At 41.0% G+C, this 15633-nt stretch overlaps 1 protein-coding gene across 2 annotated transcripts in view; it reads right to left on the bottom strand.

Moving 5' to 3' along the window:
• Positions 1 to 15633, bottom strand: part of pappaa (pregnancy-associated plasma protein A, pappalysin 1a) — an 80008-nt gene that overhangs the window by 1268 nt on the left and 63107 nt on the right. For both annotated transcript variants that reach the window (XM_031860129.1, XM_031860130.1), the window contains exons 20-22: positions 13077 to 13148; positions 11722 to 11820; positions 1 to 359 (exon numbers count right to left, since the gene is read on the bottom strand). The exon at positions 1 to 359 is cut by the window's left edge and continues 1268 nt beyond it. In XM_031860129.1, coding sequence (XP_031715989.1) covers positions 255 to 359; positions 11722 to 11820; positions 13077 to 13148 — 276 coding nt within the window. In that variant the 3' untranslated portion in view covers positions 1 to 254. The remainder of the gene's footprint in view (positions 360 to 11721; positions 11821 to 13076; positions 13149 to 15633) is intronic.

The raw sequence follows: 15633 nt of genomic DNA, 5'->3' as shown, positions 1-15633 counted from the left end.
GAGAAAGGAAGTTTACTGTGGAGTCTCATGGGTCCCATCCTCTATTCTAGATCTTTCTGCGTGATGTGGAGGCAGAGACATTTCAGCTGGTTGCGGTTGCAGTATGGATGGAGAGGTATGCCTGTTAAGCAGCATGTGCAGGAAATTTGGAGGCCGAGAGGAGGACGAAGGAGGGATCTGCCTCGGCCACTCAGGCTGTGTTGTGTTGGAGCAAGGGTCCCGGGACGTTGAACAGAGGTCCCTGCTCAGGTTGGTCACCCAAGGGAGTGGACGTGTTCATCCTTTCTGTTCTCTATAGCATTCCGATCCCGACAGGAGCACTCATCCCTTATGTCACAGGACATGGGGAATGGAATCACCTGGGTGGGAGAGAAAAAAACATACTTACATTTATAAAGCGGTCACTTCAAAATAAAACAATTATCTCACTGCTATGGTTTAAGGTTTGGCTGAGTACACGATTTCCCCAATGGATGTAATGGTGCAACAGATCAATTCGTTTTCTCAATGGAACAAACTGTTATGCGATCACATTTTTTTTACAAATGTCACAAATATTTTTTCTTTCTGTTTGACTATATATGTTAATATACAATATTTCCAGTAGTTGATGGAGACTACATTTTTGCAAATATCTAAGAGGTTTGATATTGAATCAGCGGGGTTCTCATTAGGCCATCTGTCTCATTTTGGGTACACAACTCTGTGTACACCATGTACCTAAACTCAGTGCTAAACTGTCAGGCACTGAAGCCTCCATAGTGTTGCTTAAACTGGGTCATCAATTAGAACGACGAAGGACAAAACAACTGTGTTGAAGTTACACTACAAGAAAATAATGGACACCTGCCAGTCAATGAGAAGCAACAGTTCTTGTCATGGTATATATGTATGTGATACTGTTTTTTTCCCCTATAGATCATAAGTTGACCAAAAGTCCTAGTAGGAAACATGCATTATGCATTCATAAGACCTATAAAATCACATCATCTCAGAATATTAGAGAAATTGATATCCTAGTTTCTCTCATAGTCTGATGTCAAAGGAAAAATAATAGATAGGTGAGAATAGCACCGGAAGATCACTGGCCATTGCCCCTGGCGTTTGACGTCACTGGATAACGTTGGCAATGCGTCACCAGCACCAGCTGCTGCTGCCTAGTCTGCTTCCCTCTTGGGAGGCCTGCTTCAGCTGTTTGGGTACACAAAACGTGTCCAGGCCAAACAAGGAACACATGTGGTCCTAGTCATGGAAGGCAGGCAGCAGACCAAGGGCATGTCTGCATTTGTGTCCTGGTGGCTTATCAGATCTGTATGTGGGGGCCTGCGGTGTCGCTTTTTCTTGTTAGGGCTGAGTGGTACTGCCTTTTTGGAACAAAGGATCTCTGTATACAATGTAAAAGTCACAACACTGCTGGCTACTGTTACCAACACAGCTACTTGACAGTCTGCCTCGTGCCAAACACCGTTATTAGTTCAATGTTATTAGTGAAAGCTGTCTGGCTGCTATGGGAGGAGTGGTTTCCAGGGGAAGGTCATGAGGCTATTATCTGAATGTGGAGTAGCTGCTGTATAAATACTACTACTGTAATGCCATCAAACAAAGTGCATCATGAGTTCGTATTATCTGGAGGGGTTAGTCAGGTAATTACTAAATTCATTAGCATTGGAATGAGAAAGAAATTAGAATCTCCCACTAAAAGATGCATCCATAGTGTAGATTAAATTGCAAACCATCAAATTGTGTTGAACTAAATAGTAATGCAATCGTCATTGTGAGTTGTGACAGGCTGCTTACCACTGCATTCTCACCCCCCAACTCGTCAAATACCCGGATGTGCCCCATTCTTTCGCAAAAAGCCAACACGGCTTGACTGCCAAGTATTAAAATTACTGGGATCTTTCACACTGCTTCGGCATCAATGGGGATTTTATCACTTTTAGGACCTAATGATTTAAACAAGGGCAATTCCTGTGCTCACTTTGTGAAGTTGATTTACCTAAAAAAAACAAGAATCCGCTAATTTACAGACATCTCTCTACCATTGTAAGTCAATGGGAAAAAGTATTTTTGCCCTAATGGCATCATGTGACGGACATTGTTTGGCAATTACAAAAATTGTCTTCGAAGCCTGGAGCTCTTCACGGAGTTTTGGTTAGACTTCTGAAAAGATTGTGGTAGAGGTTGAAATAAGTCTTTATATAAGTAGTTTGTTATGTAAAACAAGCAAAGTACAGAAGTTATGCAACAATACTAAAGCTAAAACAAGTCAAAAATTGACACGAACAGCAGTCTCTGAGTTGAAATTTCTGTGTTGGTTTAAACCCTCCGACCTCCTCATTCACCCGTCCTACATTGACTTTCTTTGTCTTTGTACTACATAAGTTGTGACCGTCTAATAATGATGCAGATGTGTTTAAATAGTTAGTCAAAAGCCTGGTGTGTCCCATACAGACGCTAAAGGGGGCCTTAGTGTGTCAGCATCAGAAGCCGAGGGTCACTGACTTAGCAGCAGAATGTGAAGGGTTGGGTGAAGGAACGGGCTGACCACTGAGCCTAATTGTTTACTGATTTTAATAGAAAAATGCACAAATGATCTAAAAAGAAGCACAACCCTTTAAACTGAATTGGATTTAGGCAAAAATTCCCACGTGCCTTAATGATGTTGCGTTACAAGAAGATTCTGACCACCACTTAAACAAGAAAGTGAAAAGAAAGAAATAATGATGTATTTAAAAAAAGAAATTGTTTAGCTAGAGTGCTCTGTTTCAAATCTATATTAATCTAAGATCCGATTTAAAAACTGTAGAATACTGTAAAAAATAAAGTAATGAGCCCTTCCCACAACTTCCCACTTTCTTTTAGTTTTGGTAAGTACGTAATAAAACGTTACACTTTGCTTTGGATAGCATTGTAAAGTTAGTGTAAAATGTTTTAGTCGGTGGTAAATGCAGCACACAGGAAACACCACCAATAGTTTGTGAGAATTGAAGACTTGTAGACAGCAGGTCTGTGGAATGATGGGGGAGCATACTAGTCGCTGAGGAGTAGTGACGCAGGTTCTCCTTTGAAATGGGGTATATAATAAGTTGTTTGTGTGTGTGTGTGGGGGGGTGGGGGGGTGTTCCTAATGTGAGGGCCAGGTGGGCAGTGCCCAGACTCCTCTGAGAAAATGAGGCCTACATGTGACGACTTTACAAGCCTAGGGCCGGACACACTTTAGAAACAGCTGTAAACGGAATGAACAGTGTTTCGTCTGTAGCATTTTGAAGCCAAGAACACGGGGCTCCTCGCTCCCACATGACTCATTCTCAGTTTAATTACACTATCTCTCAGGTTCACACTTTCACCATTAGAGTCTCTTCCTTACTTTACCGTGCTTTATTACTTCTCTCTTGCAGCTCTCATCTCCACTACCCCTCCCACTACACATCACTGCCCCGCTAAAGCCACTTCTGTTTGTATCTCTATCTAGAGGATGATGGTGGGTGGCAAATTTGACATGGTTTCCTTTGACCTTGACCTCCAGGGTGGCTGGGCCAGCTGCCACATCTGGCCATGACTTGAGGGTTCTCTCAGGGTGGCTGGGAAATGGGACTGGCTGGCCTTGTGGGCCTGGGGGCCCTCATGCTGCCCCATGTCCCAGGGCTGTAGGAGGACTAGGGGAGGACACCCACTAACAGCAACATGAAAGCCCTTCTGAAGAACGCAGACCTTGTCAGAGCCCCATCCTTCCATCTCTGGAACAGGTCAAAATAACAGAGTTCCTCTCATTTATGTGTGTGCAGTATGTGTATGTCAGCCTGTTCTTAAAGGGAAGAAGGTGTGTAAGGGGCACAGGCCTGGGGAAAGAGGATCTGGCTGACCTTGGGGATGCATAACACACATGTTATTAGAGTGAATTATAACCAGAAACCTGTATGTCAGTCTTCAAAATATATTACGAAACATTTCAGGGAATGCAGTACAACTTTGTCTTGTGCTTTTCACATAAATTAAAATATATTTGTCTACCTAAAATTGGATTATCTCTGTACACAAGAGTTAGGGAACAAACAATGCAATTGCAATGCAAATGTTCCTGCAAGTGTCATACGAGCCCGATATGCAACATATTCATTAAAATGTGTTGTTGGTTCGTTTTTTCTGGCGACTCGGTTTGCCAACACCCTAAAAAACTGTGGAGTGTGTGACCACCAGTGTGTTATTACTTTTGCTCAGCTGTGTAGGAGAACCCTGTTCCTTCCTTCACATTAACCTCCCCCCCCCCCCCCCCCCCCCTCTCAGGTGCATTTTACCCCCTCAACACCTACTCCCCACACACACAGATAGAGAAATACCGTGACACAGAAACCCCCCTATTGCATGTGCGTGCCTGCTCCCGTGTCCCTTTCGCCCCTTTAACTGTCCTGGCAGAGCCTTGGCAACAGGAAATAAAGTCGATTTGGCTGCCTGCTGAGGTTAAAAAAATTAAGAGCTGTTGCTGGCATGTGGTTTTGGCATCCTGTTATGTGAGTGTTTGCTACACAACATGTTTAGTTTGAGAAAAAAAAACTCCATCTTTCTATCTGTAATAGCTCCAAAAGATGGTTTGTTAGAAATTAGATTTGTTTGGATTCTATAGAAAATAGGTTAAATGTAAATTTGATAACAGCCAAAAGCCCAGAGAAGAAAATTACATTTGCGCTGGAATTTAAAAAAAAAGGGCTTTGTGAATAGCCAAGAGAGACGGAGAGGTTAAATGGTCAGCTGTGGCTATCACAGACCATCAGCTTAGACACAAACATCAATCGTGACACATAGTAAGTCACACATTGAGCCTAGTTATGCCAGACTGAGAGTTGTAAACAGGGGTGAGGGACGATGAAGGATCTAAGCACTAGCCCAAGACAACACCACCACCAACATAGACAGGAAACCCCTACAGGAATATTCAGAAAAAGTTGTTTCAGAGAGGCCAAGCCAACTATATAATCGGTTCCCTTTGCATACTGCTTCAAGCATCCAAGAAAGGAATTCCTTCCAAGCTAGTGGGGGGACCTACAAAACGGGTCTTTCGCAGGCAACCCTCAGAAAGTTAAACTCAAGACCTTGCCTCCTCTCTCCCCTGCTTCTCCAAATTCAGCCAACAGCTTGCAACTATTAAGGGGAGATCCTGTGGTGACCTTACGTGGAGCCAGTCCTTGCACCTTCAAAGCTCCTGGGGTGGAATAATACACAGCAAATCATCCAGAACTCCTTAATACACAAATCTCTATCAAAATAAAAGACGAGAGCTGCATTTGCTGGGAAGGGGAGTGAAAATAAATGAGCAGCTGAGTTCCATTGCTTTTCACAATTCTGCTCCTTTTTCTCTCGCTTATTCAGCTGTTATCAGGATTCAACTTTAAGTTGACATGAAAAAAAGAAAATAGGAGTAGCAGGAGGAACCTGGACTACTTTAATAATTGATATCTACAATAGTATTTAGGCTTTTTTTTGGAAAGAGTAGAAATTGCTCAATTGTATCTGGAAAACATGTTATTACGTTACAGAAAATATGATTTTCATATTGAACGGTTGAATCATTTCAGATTTGAGAGGCTTGGAGTTTGATGTTGGGAAATGTAATAACTTATTCAACTTAAGAAGTCACTTAAGCAACAGATGTTTTCATCAGTGTGTATTGAGTAATGAAGAGGGAAAGTCTGTTGCAAAATGTTGTTTTGCACTGTTATTTTCCCTTCACCTCATTATCAAAGATCAGAGGAAAAGTAGATGTAAAAGTTTTTGGCAGAGGAACGAAAGAAAGGTGTGTCTGTGTGCGTGGATCATATGATATTGTTGTTCTCACGAGCTGTGTCACAACATGCTGGGGACTACAACACTAGCAAGATTCCCACTGAGTTACCAGACCTCTTGTGTGTGTGTGTGTGTGTGTGTGTGTGTGTGTGTGTGTGTGTGCGCGGGTGTGCGGGTGTGTGTGAGTGTGACAGAGACTGTGAGTGGGATTGAGAGTGAGAAAGAGAGAATGTGAATGAGTATCTCTGGCAGTGAATGAGTAGGAGAAAGATTGAATGAGAGTGAGAGGGGGGAAAGAAGGAGAGAGCATCCACTTAAGTACTGTTTTAGCTAAACACGACACCCATTCGTTCCTACTGCAAATCTTTGAAAAGGGGTGACAAATATATATTTTCATTTGTCAAAAGACTAAATAATTTTCTTGAACAACTCAACTTTAGCTTTTAGTAAACATTACTTAACAGGACTGAGAAGTCCTGTTAACACAAATTAGTTTGGGATGGTTTTCATTCCTTTTGTCATATATTGTGCTTTTGTTTTGCTTTTAGAGGTTTTAATGCAACTCTTTCCTTGTCCGCCTGCCATGCATTTGATTAGATTGGGGAAAATCAAAATCAGGTGCAAAACACCCTGTTTCTGTTATGACTGAGTTGATCAAATAGGCATGGATGTTGAGGATATGTTTTTCCCAAGAGCAATAAACAAATAAATCTAAATGCTTACGAGTACCAACATAATAATAAGTTAAGAGGAAATTTAAACGTGGACAAAAACACAATATCCCAGAAATAAAACAGGGTGGAAGGTCATCTGGGTAATAATTTAAAACTGGCATTCAGGTTAATTTGAGTTTCATTCATGTACGTTTATATCAGTCACGGCATTAAGCAACATGTGTGTGCAGGCAAGCAGCATCAATTAGGCAGTCATCTTACAAACTAACAAGCAACAGAGATTAAACATCTGGCTTTCCTCTGCTCCTATATCGATTTCACATATCAGCTTAATTCCTTAGCGTTTCCCTTTTCTCTCTCTCCCCCACAGTTGCTTTCCTCATCCCTTGTTCCTGGCAGCCGATAAATCAAATTATGATTGGCTATTTCAAAGCAATTTTTCGTATCTTTCTGAATAGTTTCCAGGGGACCTAATAGTACAGAACACCAGCCAGACTGCTTTCTTCAAATAACGCCAGGGTAAAATACCTTCAAGTAGAATTTGGACAAGCAGCCTGGAGTTCTTGAGCCCAGCTACAGTATGATACTTACTGTATAATACTTACTGTATCATACTGCAGCGGCCCACTGAATATTTCAGTAGATGAAATAGAACCCAATCTGTCTTTGCTGGCATGACAGAAGATAGTACGAAGTAGGTAACTTGATCCTCCATTAGCCTGTAGTTATTATTTCAGCAAACTGCTAACACCTGTTTCTGCAGACATTACTATTGACCATCGGCATGTAGCATCCTTGGCCTCGAAATACAGCAGCAGTAAACCTGGGCCAAATTCCTCTACAAAGATTAAACACCAACTGAAATCACATGTACCCTTAAAAAAGTCATCCCTTAAAGCAGTAAACAATATTGGAGTGGTGTGTCCTTGTTTGATTCACGTCAGCTGGAAGACTGAACCCCGGCGGGGGAAGGAGAGAAAAACGTAACTTTCACTGTAGATTACAAGCTATTGAAAGACGTTTTGTGTAAGCAGTGGTATTAAAGAGTATAGTTCCACACCAACATCTAAACAGACTGGCCTAATTAGCTATCTAGCCTGCAAACTAATGTTTGCAATGTACCTTTCCCTGTTGAATGTTTGTTTGGTCGCTCATCAAAAGAAATAAGGGGCAGGTTGTGATTTACAGAACAGACATGTACGTTGTAGCAAAGAAAATGAACAATTATGCAATTTAATAAATAAATCTATTGAAATTTGTGTTTAGTTTTGGACTAGTCTCAACTCCTTTTTGGGTAGCGTTTCACTTGCATTTGTGATTAAAAATGTGTGAACTATACAATGTCTGCCAATAACCACAATTTTGCAAATGTAGCAGTCAGTTTAAACAGTATAATTATAAAAAAGGCTCCAAACCTTAAAACTTTAGAGCAAGCTATGTAGTAAAAGTACTTTTTGTACTCAAATTACTCAAATCATGTTGCTCTGTATGTCTTCATTAAGGAAAAACACATTTGATACATTTTCCTTGTGTCCCTTAAGTTATTTATGTGCACCAAAATTTTCAGCTTGCAGCACATGTGCTCTTTAAGAAAAAGGTTAGCATCAAAACCCTGAATAGTATTCCTACTATTTCTTGTTTTCTCACACCCAAACATATGACGTTCAGTTAAACTGACCATGCACTTCTCTGACGTAAAACCTAACAAATCTTAACGCTAACAAGACTAATGGCCTGCTCTCCTTTAACCCAGGCGAACCTCTTGTTGCTGCAATAATTTAATGGAAGCTACCCTCCTATTGGGGTTTGCCAGTAAACGTGAGTTATGCAAGTTCTGGCTGAGCCCCTGAACTGGATTTCGGCCAAAAGATGTGGAGAAGAGATAGTGTCAATCAACAGAGGCAAAACCACTTCAGGAGTTAGGTCACTTCCCAGCGGGCTGCTCACCGACTTTCCTGCTGCTTTTGAACTTGTGAATAAAGACAAAAACAAATCGTGGCCCTCTGGACCTCTTTCTAGCTGTACGCGGGTCATGTATGTTCATAGCTGAGTAGCAAAGTGCAACAGTATGTTGGTGCAACTTCAGTGATTGGAAGCTTTGCAACAGGATAGAGGACATTAATCTTCAACAGAAGGTTGAAGATTAAAGATTCAAATTAGTAAGTATGACGTTTTGCGCTATTTCTGTGCTAGCCCATATATTCAAATCTACAACCAAAGCACTGGCTAGCCTGTGGGCAGTATATTAAACTTTTTTACTCTTGTATGAATACATTGCACATAATGCATGAGGCGTTTTATGCCTCTATCTTACTACGCCTAGTGTAGCTAGTCCTTTGTGATTGTAATTGATTAAAGTCGAACTAAAATCACATTTAGTTGTCTTTGGGAAAATATCAGAAATGCTTCTTTTTGTCTCCTTTTTCTTTGCTGGCATGTTGATGTCTGTGCTTAGCTGACAGCAGGTGGCTGAGTGTTAACGTATTGAAGAGTAAGGAGCACACCAGCATCTAACCAAACTAAAGTAACATTTGGGCCGCAGCTGAGCAGCTAATTTAATAGCTAGCCTGCAACTGACATTAACACATTCCCCGTTTGTCTGTTGCAGGACAAAGTGTGTGTTCATGCTTGTGATTTAGATACAAAGGAGACCTTAGCAGGGGAGCTAATGTGGGTTGTTGTTCAGAGCGTAGGGTTCTTGTATTTTGTAGCAGGCTGGTTTCTGGCTCAGTGGGACGTCTGCTCTGCCTGTGATAGAACACTGACATTACTGCTTTATGCAAGATTTGATTGGCTGTATAGTAAGTTATTCATCTAGGTGGGCAGATACCTAACTGTATAAAGTCCAATTAATGCAAAACTAAGGGGCACCATCATGACATCAAAAAATATAAAAAATGAAATGTATCTCTTTTGGTTTCTGATTATTTACTCAAAGGAGAACATGGACCAATTGATTTACAGAGACACAAAATTGGCCACTGACAGCAGCACAGCGCAACAGCAGCACAGCGCAACAGTAGCACAGCGCAACAGTAGCACAGCGCAACAGTAGCACTACAGAAACACTGCGGTCAAGAGAGATGTATTTTGGATTGGATTGGATTTTGAAGCACGTCTATTCGCGCTGTTACCGTACCGGTTTTTGGAGTGGCCAAAAAGGATGAAGGAAGACTGGCATTTTAGCAATAATTTCTCACATTTTATACACCAAATTATACTGCCAGCGAAGAAGACCTGATTTGATAAAAACTAGCTCAAATTATATTGTAAACTCATTTTTAAACTCTCAGATATTAAACGAATAAATAAGTGTTTTTCTTCTGAGGTTAGCTGCAATTTTCAATTTAATCCTGTTCAGGATGACCCTGACTATGACCATGTAAAATGTGACATTATTTTACTATACAATTTAGAAGAAAATTAGAGGGAAAATTGTTAAATGTACTGTACATTGATGTCTTGTTTAAACTCTGATCAAATCTTTTCCTTTAGAGGTTTTGCTGGAATTGTCGATGGAATCCTGTTCAGGGATTGACCCTGAGTATGACCATGTAATAGGCGATATCATTTTATTATATTACTAAATTGAAAACTTGGCAGCCCTGCATAAAATATGTTGTGGTTGTAGTAAATCGAATACATTGTTACTGTATGATGTCTGTTTTTTTTAATATGTAAAAAAAATGATTGGAGCCATTTGGCCATGGTCATGATATAACGCAATCAAAGCTGGAGGCCCCCCACTTGCGGGTTCCACCTACAGCTTAACTTTTGCGCAATGAAAATAAGAAAAAACATGTGTCAGCGGTCTCTGTTAGATTTCAGTCTGATGTGGCACAAGAGAAAGAAATACAGAAATACACCCAATTGTGCGGTAAAAACATTTTTTGGTGGAGGTAAAAAATATTTGCCACATGCAATTTTAAGAGTTACATGCAATAGTACATGACCACAGAAACAATTATTTTGTAGCATGTACTCTACCACCTCTCCTCTAGGTTACCAAAAGGTACGTCTGGGTGCTTGTCAATGATATTGAGCCTTTGTGAAAACAATGTAAATGTGACCATTTAAAAATGATGCAGCAGTGCTGTTTGAAAATTGTTTCCCTATCGAAAGCCATGATCAGTCTATTGCCAATGTCTTTCCAGAAAAAGGTTAAACAAATGAACAAGTAAGAATGAACGTCAAAGAAGCTGTCTTTGAAAATAAACTGTTAGCAACAAAAGTAACCCGATTATTTATGTCCTCATGGCTATGGACCCAAAACCACAAACAAAATCTGTGAAGGTGGACCGGAAACAATCCTTTGTCCCCCTGAGAGGAAATGAAGAAGCTCTCCCGTCAGACACACTGACACAGCCAGTGAGACACATAGACCGTAATATAAGCCCAACCAGACATACAGATGGATATGCCAGGAGGACAACTTAAGTCCCTCGCCAGATTCACAGAAACAGGCCAGGCCAGAGAAGCAGATGCTGCTGCACAGAAGCTACAATAGACTTCCAATCAGTTCCTTTGCCAGCAGCTGGCTGGAGAGAGCCAGACAAAGCACCTCCCTGAATTAAGAGAGGTACTACCACAAGGATGACCAAACTTAATACGACACAGCTGATTGAGTGCTGACAGATGTGACTTTGTATTAATCACACTATAGAACAAGTAAATGATAATCCAAGTTCTTATAATCATGATATTTAGTCTCTGTGATAACTTAGTTAGATTAGAACCACTACCCACATTGGGTATCGAGTAACTTCACATGAATGCAGGCACACAACGACAAATATAGACGTTTTCCACATTAGGAAACTGAATATAACGAGTAGTTGATGAAGTATGAATACTCCTACTCTCTTGGATGTGATATCAGTAATCTGTCCACCAGTAATCTAAAACTGGACACAAAGCAAATGAAGGAAGAATTTCTTTGGAGAAGTTCCAAGAGGTTAGACACAGCAGTCTTCAACAGTATATTGAGCTGTGGTTCACATTAAACGTACCTTGTGTAGGTAGAAATGATCATTTATAAAGCTTGACGCATGGCAGTGAGAAAATGAAAAGGTCCAAGTGGGTGGTTAGGCACAGGGAAAGGGAAAAATGATCACATGTGGGAAGTAGGATTCATTCCTAAACGTTGTGTGACTCCAGAGTTGGGGAACAAACACTGACTGTTGATCAGTGTGACCAGGACCCAAACCAACATCATCTCTTAGTCTGAAGTGTGAGATTTATTCTGAGGTACAAGCATGAGACTAACCTTCTTGGTCTTGACAGTGGATTGGCAGCAGTCTCCTCCGTCATAGTTACAGAAGGCTCTGTTGTTGATCGAATCACAGTAGTTGTCTCCCATGAATGGCTGTACCAGACAGATCAGGGAGAGATTGTAATTAGTTAAAGAAAGTGCAACCTTTAAAATGGTTGATGATGGTAAAAAGGGGACTTAACAAGGATGCCTTTTGTTCTAGTGGTACTTTCCTCCCGAGCAATTTCAGGATATTTTAGGGGTCTCTGGATAAATTTGCTGATGAATCTCATGCACTAAACTTCCCTCATCTTTCATTGTGACTTTTTAAGCCCTTAGTGGGCAAAACCCGTAAATCAAATTGAGGACACCATAAACTATTCACTTCACAAAACACTCTAATAAGGTGATTTATTGGGTTGGCCCCACCCTCGCCACTTGGGTTACCATTCAGGTTATCCAACTGGCATAAACTGAGTAGATGAATTCTTCCATAATGTGAAGTGGAATTCTTTCACATGTTGTCTTCTCATGTGAATGCAGCATTTTCAGAGGAAATACATGTTTAGCACATGATCAAATGATCACGTTTGTAAGAGGTAATTACTTCAGATTACAACAAGCTAATAAGTGTCAATGAGCAGATACCAGATGGCCATTTGGCAACAGCATTTTTAACCGGCTTACAAAGGTCTAAGTGGCTTCTGTTGACAACCACCTGTGCACCCTGTGCAGGAGGTTGACCTCGGCAACTGGCAGCAGAAATGTCTTCAATGCAGACAGTTGCTTGCCAGTGTGTTAAAAACTACTGTACTTTTAACTTGAACCACACACATACTTTTAACTCTGGCATATTTTCAGAAATGTTATTAATATGCCCAGTCCCTGCCAAATCAAGTAATAAATGAATCAGCTACCCTTCCCATCTCAGTCCTACCTGGAAGTATGTAAGACTTACAAATTCAGGAGATTTAGTCTTCACCTTCAGTACAGGTCGTGGTGTGTTGGAGTGCTTTACTTGTCCTGCATCTGCCAATCCATTGTCTGTCCAACTCCATTGGCCGAGCAACATTAATATTTTATTGAACTACTTTTAGAGGCTATTAAGACTGAGATTACTTTTTTTTTTAAAGCTAACTATATTTCTTTGAGTGCATTAAAAATTGGAACAATCTGGAATGTTGGCCGATATAAGCATCTACACTCAAATCTGGCAACATAAATCAGGCACATTTCTCATCACTCTGTTCGGTTTGGGGTCAAGGAAGGTGGAAGGACTATTAAGTATTAAAGTGTCTTATGATAGATGAGACTATTACCCCGCAAAAACAATGACAAAAACAAAAATCTAATTCAGGTCGATTCCTTACCTCACATCCTTTGATGCAGTGGAGCAATTCTGGGTGTGGATACCATTTCAGTCCCATTGTACAGACGATGCTCTGAAAGAAAAGAGAGAAAAGTTGAGGTGAAGTGTAATTAATTAAGTTATACTGGTGCTTTCAGTGGTTTCCCCTTATAAACAGCATTTAACAGCTTTGCCAAGAGTTCATTTTTACCTGTGTTTCAATCCATATAATTCTACATGAAAATGCATATACTATGCTATGTATTCATATAGTGAGTGTGTGTGTGTGTGTGTGTGTGTGTGTGTGTGTGTGTGTGGTTGTCAGGCATATGGGCCGTTGTGTAGAGTATATGAGTCTACTCGAGCCAGCAGGTGGAGAAGGGTTTTCTTTACAGCACAAGTGTGACCCGAGACTGGTATAGTAGTGTGCACGATCAAAAGTATCATCCACAGCAAAGGACTGTCCGACCTTAGATGGTCCACTCCTCAGACCCCCCCCCCCCCCCCCCCCCCCCGTGTCCCAATATCTCCCAAAGTTGACGTGCTTTTCTTTTGTTGCTGCAAACTAAGGTATATTTCATTTCAGTGCTGTCAGCAAATCAATGCAAAAAACACAGATGGGGGGTTGAAGGTGGAAAGAAAGAATGACATAGCATCTGAGGACTACTGCGATGTAGTACTGCAGAGCAGAATGCAGGAACGTCTGCGGTGTGTGTAAGCATGTGTGTTCTGCGGTGAGGGCTATGATGGTTAGTCCCTATATGGTGGAAGATTAAGCACATTATTATTTTGTCTGATGTGAAACTTTTTGCAACTACTGTACTTTTATTCTCCTTTTTTCCGTGCTCTGCTATGATGATGTCGTCCAGAAACTCCTTCTCTTCTCTTCCCCTCTCTCTCTCGCTCTCTTTCTCACTCTCTCACTCTTTTTTTCCTCTCTCAGCAAGGCCGTAAATCATGATAATCCATGATTGTGGCCTGGCCTCACCCCTCACTACGTGTAGGATCCTCACCCTCTGAAACCTCCCCGGGGCGCTGATACCACATAAAAATAGATCCCTATCTCAGCGCCACCACAGACGAGGTCATGTCATGTAGAAAATGACTAATTCCACAGCAAGCCCGACAGGGTAATTTTGCTGATAAAGGGGGAGGAGGGTGCTGGGGGCGCAGAATTGTTAGAGATAGAGGGACAGGAAAAAAGAAGAGGAGGAGGTGGAGGTAGAGAAGCAGGGGAGAATTCTAAGTGGGTCACGCTAAGAACCAAAATACAACTAGTTTAAAGGCAATGAATCAACATCACTTATTAATAAGGTGGGCAACATTAACCTCCAACTCAGCAAAGTAAAACTAGAAAGTGCATTTTGGAACAAGCATTGTCTTTTAGATACTATATGAAGAATCCCAATCGGGAGGGGAATCATGTTATGATATCGAAACTGTCCAACATTGTCATGAATGATGATGATTGCATTGCTTTTCCTGTTGCATCTGTTTTTTTCTGCTTCTAGAATTATATAGGCAGCACTCTCTAAGTGGACCATAAAGGATCCCTTATTCTTTGACACCAGTGTAATTGCAAATGTTATGTCCTGCAAATGATTACATTTTGCCATAAATGCACATTTCTGACTGCTCATCATTTGATAATGGATGATTGTGATATTTTCTACTGGTAAAGGTGAAGTGTGTGTGTGTTTGTACTCTCAAATGAGTCTATTTGAAATCAGTCAGTTGACAGGTAGTGGCACAGGACAAAACATATACACAAGTACATACCAGCAAAAACTTTTCCTCCTCCAATCTCCAAATCCTGAAAACCCCTCACCCCACCACCCTCACTTCTCTGACTTCTCTTATGCGATCCTCTGCCCCCAACAGCACAGCCTCAGGTCTCAAATTACTACTGAGCAAAAATCATATCAATTACACAAATCCATGAAAAACAGATCATTTCATGTCCACGTGGCCCAAGCCACCGCTCTCTCCTGACATCCACCAAAAAAAGCTGCTGACTCAGTGTGACTAAAACAAAAACAAAAGGAGTTGTAGGAAAAAAATATACTGTGAGAAATACAATGTGTTTCTTTACTCGGCCATGGCTTTTCTTCTGGTTACAAAACATGATGCTATTTAGTCTCTGACTCAACAGCTAAAAGGACGTTAAGCGGACAAAAAAAACGGGGAGAGCAAAATTGGAAGAGTTGAAGTACTCCACCTACACACAGACAGACACTCATATACATACCATAGCCCATCCACGCATCTTAACCCTACCCACAAGCTTCATAACACATCTGAATGACACCACGGGGGGTGGGGTGTCACCCCCACTGGGACAAGGTGTACAGTTCTGTGTTTAGGCAAACAGTACATAATCAGTACAGTCTGTAGCTGTAATCTAAATGAAATGAGGTCACCAGTGAGCGACTTAGGTTGATTTCAGAAAATGACAGTAATTACTGATGATAAGGTTTTACAACTTGGCCACAACGGTAGTGTTGTTGTAGTTTTTTTTACGTTTCGTTTTGCTTTTTCACTACACGTTATTTCTGGATAGGACAAATAACTGGGAAACT

This window comes from Anarrhichthys ocellatus, unplaced genomic scaffold (genome assembly GCF_004355925.1).
Source record: "Anarrhichthys ocellatus isolate YVR2014 unplaced genomic scaffold, GSC_Weel_1.0 scaffold23, whole genome shotgun sequence".
Taxonomy (NCBI): Eukaryota; Metazoa; Chordata; class Actinopteri; order Perciformes; family Anarhichadidae; genus Anarrhichthys; species Anarrhichthys ocellatus.
Note: the sequence above shows the minus strand (reverse complement) of the source record. Positions and strands in the feature narration are given on the sequence as shown.